Raw genomic sequence first — 6,116 nt, 5'->3', positions numbered from 1 at the left:
TGTTTTGAAATGGCAGACATGTGACTTTATGTTAGATTGTTGTGTCTCATGCAGAGAACCGTGTTCAGTGCATTTAAAAAAGTGCCACTTTGAATTGCAAAAATGTGTGTAAAGCAGAAAATGTGGTTAGACTTTCGGAGACTTTTGAAGAGGTTTTGCTCTCTTTGTGTCAGTTTAAATAACTGTGCTATGCATGATGTCATTTTAGTGTGTTAGTAATTGGAAAAAAAACTGTAAGCAAGTTTGATGGCCTGGATTTGTATCTTGACAAAGGGTGATGCCATACAGCCTTCTGCCTCAGAGGGGCAGGAGTGCACCACTACTACGTTTGAAAAAAAAAAAAAAGATATTCAGGAGAAACATCAGCGTGATCTTCATGTGTGGCATTACCGTGGAAACCCTACATGACATGTCAGTAACCCATTCAGATAATGGAAATGACAGCATAGCTACACACAAGGGAGATCTAGAGCCACATGCTGGGAAACATCCAGTATGGTTTATAAAAACGGTACACTGCACACAACATAAATAAACAGACATTTTTGTCTCATGTTTGTAATTTCGAATTTTTAAGCGTATTTTATTTCTTTACTGCTTTTTTTTTTTACTGTTACTTGACCGTTTTTATCATGTGAAACACGTTGTGACTTTGTCTGTAAAAGGTGGCAAGACAAGGCAGCTTTATTTATATAGCACATTTCAGCAATTCAAAGTGCTTTACATAAAACATGAAAGAGCAGTTAGGTGCTATATGGAATAAACGTATTCTTCTTATTATATTATTATTATTAAAACCTTTTTGATTCATTTCCCACAGAATATTTAAAAGGTCGGATTGTAGTGATCGCAGAAATTCAGAACCCATAATTAAAATTTAGTCATGAGCCACTACAAACCTCACAGTCTTCCCATTTCTGTGTGTGTGTGTGTGTGTGTGTGTGTAGGCAGAATTAGTTACTGTAAACACGCTGGTAAAGACAAAAAGGAAAAAGGCTCTCTGTGTGGACAGCCTGGAGGCAGTAGCAGAGGAGAACATGACGATAAAACTAAACTCTGTGTGAACTCGTCCACGGACGACACTTCCACCTCCCCCGTAGCTACAGAGCATCTTCAGCCTCTGGTTCAGGGAAGAGAGAGAGAGAGAGAGAGAGAGAGAGAGAGAGAGAGAGAGAGAGAAAGAGAGAGAGAGAGAGAGAGAGAGAGAGAGAGAGAGAGAGAGAGAGACCAAAGGTGCCTGAAGTGTACATTATCTTTTAATTGAACAATTTAATGAATCCGTGTCACATTCATTTATTAGATATGTCGTGATCATTTTGGCCTCTTGTGTGTTTCCAGAATGTGGGGTGGATCATTCATCGCGACCTGATTCTCACATATTACTGCATGACAGATCATTTATGCTACCGCATATACTGACGTTCTTTTTAAAGCTATTGTCGTCCAATTTATTATATTTTATATCCAATTCCATAGCGAGCTCAGTTTTTGAACCATTTTTAAAATCCTGCAACCTTTTTATCCTTAACTGTACGGAGGAACGGTAATGCTAACCATTACCATAACCCCAACATAGGTCATTCTTTTTCCTTTTTCTTTTAAAGATTATTTTTTGGGGCATTTTAGGCCTTTATTTATACAGGACAGCTGATTATGCGTCTTGATAACACACAAAAACGGCATATGAACTGGCGTGTCATACATACGCCACTTTATGAGATCAGTCTGTATTTACCTATGAGGAACAACTAAGGTACTGTCACTAGCCCCATACATTATACTTATGGATCTTTCCATACAAAGTATGTCCTGTAGCCGCAACAATAAAACCTTGTTTTTGAATGAGAGATTTGTATATCAATGCTCTTTACAAAACAGAACATAATTTACAAGAACTTACTGCACTAGGTGAAGAACCCTAAAATCAACCAATTAACAAGGACAACAAGTGTAGTTTCTAACATTACATCATACTCTATGATAACATGAGTAGACCCACCCCAGGGTGGAGGAGGGAGGGAGGGAGGGCGTGATTTTATTTTCATCCCCACCTTGCTTTGTGCATTATGAAGGCAACACTGAAAAAGGTAAACTGTAATATACAAAACACTCTATGGCCTTTTGTTCTCAGTATGAGAAGGATCACACAGTTAAATAGCGGAAGAAGCAGAAATGATAAATACACAGTTTAGTGCTTCTAGTTCCTTTTTATAATAATGTATATTTTCTATTCCTATATTCAGCTGAGTTGTTATGGTGCAGGATTAGCTAAACTGACTGGGGAGCTGCCTGCACTATCCAGATGAATTCTTTAAAGGTCCCATGAAAATGTCACTTTGAGGTTTTTTAACATTAATATGAGTTCCCCCAGCCTGCCTATGGTCCCCCAGTGGCTAGAAATGGTGATAGGTGTAAACCGAGCCCTGGGTATCCTGCTCTGCCTTTGAGAAAATGAAAGCTCAGATGGACCGATCTGGAATCTTCTCCTTATGAGGTCATAAGGAGCAAGGTTACCTCCCCTTTCTCTGCTTTGCCCGCCCAGAGAATTTGGCCCACCCATGAGAGAGAGACATTATGGCTTTCAAACGAGCAAAGTGGCAGTTGGTCAAGGCCACACCCCCAGCCTCTACCTTGCCCCCTCTCCTCCTCAATAGCTACAGACACAGAAATTGTACATCCTAAGGAAAGCTCATTGTGGGACTGGCTCTAGTGGCTGTAATTCTACACCAAGGCTGAATTTCGGGAAAGAGACTTCAAATACAGTATTAGAGGACCACTAAGGTCTATATAAAAGAGACTTCAGATACAGTATTAGAGGACCACTAAGGTCTATATAAAAGAGACTTCAGATACAGTATTAGGGGACCACTAAGGTCTATATAAAAGAGACTTCAGATACAGTATTAGGGGACCACTAAGGTCTATATAAAAGAGACTTCAGATACAGTATTAGGGGACCACTAAGGTCTATATAAAAGAGACTTCAGATACAGTATTAGGGGACCACTAAGGCCTATATAAAAGAGACTTCAGATACAGTATTAGGGGACCACTAAGGCCTATATAAAAGAGTCTTCAGATACAGTATTGGGGGACCACTAAGGTCTATATAAAAGAGACGTCAGATACAGTATTAGGGGACCACTAAGGTCTATATAAAAGCATCCAAAGAGCACCATGTCATGGGACCTTTAAAAGTGTCTTGTTTGTGCTCATGTGTTACCTTACTGCCTTGTTGCTGGAATGTGCTACATAAATAACGCTGCCCTGCCTTGCCTTGACGGAAACTGAAACAAGGAAGTAAATTTAGCTGCAACAATGAAGGAAAGACAAATATGCAAAGACAAAAAGCTGTCCAAAACCACATCAAGCTTTTAGAACTGTAGCTTTCAGAAATTGTTTCCTATGCAGACGACACTCAAGATAGGAGCTGTTGGTATTTAGTGATGCTGAAGAGATTATAAGAGAGCAGGACAGCGAAGCACTGAAGATACCAAGTCTGCTTATTGTTGCTTTATCTGGGGTAGTCCCCTTAGCCAAATTTGGTGCTTGATTGAGTAAGTGAATTACAGGCCATGCGCCTGCCTTCCCCTTTCGCTCTGCCGCTCAGCAGTCCGACTGACACATCAGGAGAAACTGCTTCAGGTAAGAGCGGGTGGATTTTCACTGTATGGGGAACTTTGTCCACATAGTCTGGAGATTTACTTACGTTTGTTCTCAAGGCTTAATCTTTCTAATGGTGGTCCAAATATTTACCACGTTAAACTCAGTGGGTTTAAACTGTCAGTGTGTCCTTTTGATTTTGATTCATTTGGTGGAAAAGGATGTGCTTTTTCACCTCCGCTTCAATTGCAGTGTTAACACCTATTTGTTGAAGAGTACGAGAAGATGCTGCAGATTGAGAAAGATGTGCCTAACGTTTCGTACATTACAGGTGTTGCTATTGTTTTGGGATGTACCCACAATTACATGAAATATAACTACTTTCAGAATGAATTGCTGATGTCTTAGTATGTAAAGTCAGAGATGGTGAGTGTTTTTGATTTCCAGTAGTGAATCATGGTTTCTCTTTGATAAGCAGCTCTTTTATATACCATGTTTACACAGTTTTTTATTTTTGTTGTTGATGAAAGCGCACCTTTTCCATCTACTCTTCTGACCCACATGGAAACTTCCATTGGTAGTCACATGCTTCGCATTCTGTCAGTTCAGTCTCTCTATATCATTCAGTCTGCTCACGAACATGTTCAGAGCCTAAAGCTGTTCATTTGAATATGCAACATACTAAAGTTCAAGCAACGTCACAGGCACAAAAAAAGGCACAATATTGTTAAAATTGTTCTTTCTTCCTTAACTGATAGAGCTCTTGATTGTAAAAAAAACAACAAAAAAACAGCATGTTCAAGCCATATCATTTGCTGACACTGAAATATTGCAATTGTATCTTGAAATGCAATAGACCAGATTGTTCCAAAAAGTGAATATTAGATGTGTAAAATCTTTCCACACGGATTAAAATATCCCTATTCAAAATGGACAAAAATGGAGGACTGGGCCTTTATTTTCAGCCTAATTTAATAAAGTCTGGCTTGCCTGCTGACTTATCAGGGGTCATGTGGTTTCCTCTACAGCACTCTGATAGTCAGCTCTTTCACAGCCCCCCCCCAACCCAAGGCTGGGGTGGAAAGTACATTTAGTACAATTTAGTTTGATCATTAATTGATTTTTGCCATATTTTTTTTTGCTACTGTATACTTCTCCTGCACCACATTCAAAGGGAAAAAATTAAATACTAAATTTTTTAATACATAAAATGTATTTGCAGTGGAGTTACTTTTCAGATTAAGATTTATAGATTTAAAAACATATGATAAGCTTATTAAATACAATATATTTTTAAAAGTGAAATCAGTGGTTTCCAAACTATATGGCTTGTGACATCTAGGAAACTGTGTGGGGCCCTTGTCACACTTCAGATGTTAATAAATTGTTATCATATATGCTAGTCACAGGACAATTTTTTTGTATTTTTACTTCAGTAAAAATACAAAAAAATGAAATGAAATATAGTACCAGAAGTATATTTTGTTGATAATACTAATGTACTTTTAACCTACGTAGGATTTTGGATGCAGAGCATTGTGATGAAGTATTTTTACTTTAATATATTGGTCTATTTACTTGAAGTAAAGAATCTTCCACAAATTTGACCTAACTTTTTATTTCACATTAACATTATTTGAAAAATGACTAAAGCGCTATACATGCAAACTATATTTTAGATTGTCTTGATCATGAAGAGTAAGAAAATGTTGATAGTTATTTAAAAAAGAAGGGGCTGTGCTTTAAGAAGAAGCCACTGACCTAAGCAATGTACGATTAGAATTGTCTCCTATGAATGGGATATATCAGTAAATACGAAACCAATCATACAAAGAAAAGCTAAGCTGCTCTAAAAGAGGAAGCTTCGTGCTTCCTAGAAATTCCATGCAGAACAGCAAACATGTCACCCACATTGTCCTTTTTATCTCCCAACAGTCAAGATGTTCCTGTGCTGTTGGCTGGCTCTGGTGGCCTTAATCCCTATGACTTTAGGCACCAATCCTGGAGTAGAGGTCAAGCTAACAGAAAAAGGCCTGGAATATGGTAAGTGTGCAGCACATTTGTACTCTTTCATTTGGAAAAGCACCGACGCCTCCAGAATTTCATCATCACATTTCCTTGCATTTTGTTAGGCAGACAACTGGGGATGACTTCGATCCTGCAGAAACTCAAGACCATCAAAGTCCCAGATATTTCAGGGTCGCAGGAGGTGTCTCCCATTGGCAAAGTCGAGTACAGCCTGTCAAAGTAATGCACCAGTTTTTATCCAACACCGCTGTAAATGATATAGCAAACTGGGATCCCAAGTGCCTTTACAAACATGCACGCTGTCTCTTCCAGTATGCAAATAGTGGATGTGGGATTACCGAAGTCTGCGCTGGATTTGGTGCCAGGGACTGGTGTCAGACTGTCCATTGGTAACGCCTTCATCCATCTGCAGGGAAACTGGAGGGTCAAATACATCAAAATAATGTGAGTGAGAAAAGATTTCTCCCTAATACAGTATAGTTCAA

The 6,116-nt window shown here is 38.8% G+C and overlaps 2 protein-coding genes across 5 annotated transcripts in view; one reads left to right on the top strand and one right to left on the bottom strand.

Annotated features, from left to right (window-relative positions):
- The first annotated feature begins 3,326 nt into the window (after positions 1 to 3,326).
- LOC120557513 (bactericidal permeability-increasing protein-like) overlaps positions 3,327 to 6,116 on the top strand; it is a 10,299-nt gene continuing 7,509 nt past the window's right edge. The window contains exons 1-4 of the mRNA XM_039797914.1: positions 3,327 to 3,645; positions 5,539 to 5,646; positions 5,736 to 5,850; positions 5,944 to 6,075. Coding sequence (XP_039653848.1) covers positions 3,576 to 3,645; positions 5,539 to 5,646; positions 5,736 to 5,850; positions 5,944 to 6,075 — 425 coding nt within the window. The 5' untranslated portion in view covers positions 3,327 to 3,575. The remainder of the gene's footprint in view (positions 3,646 to 5,538; positions 5,647 to 5,735; positions 5,851 to 5,943; positions 6,076 to 6,116) is intronic.
- cdk5rap1 (CDK5 regulatory subunit associated protein 1) overlaps positions 4,083 to 6,116 on the bottom strand; it is a 22,466-nt gene continuing 20,432 nt past the window's right edge. For 2 of the 4 annotated variants that reach the window (XR_005638977.1, XM_039797912.1), the window contains one exon: positions 4,083 to 6,048. The gene's annotated coding sequence lies outside the window, so the exon portion shown is untranslated. The remainder of the gene's footprint in view (positions 6,049 to 6,116) is intronic. The other 2 variants (XR_005638978.1, XM_039797913.1) reach the window with 1 other exon arrangement.

This window comes from Perca fluviatilis, chromosome 4 (genome assembly GCF_010015445.1).
Source record: "Perca fluviatilis chromosome 4, GENO_Pfluv_1.0, whole genome shotgun sequence".
NCBI classification, from domain to species: Eukaryota; Metazoa; Chordata; class Actinopteri; order Perciformes; family Percidae; genus Perca; species Perca fluviatilis.
The sequence above is the reverse complement of the archived record's forward strand: the minus strand, read 5'-3'. Positions and strand labels throughout refer to the sequence as shown.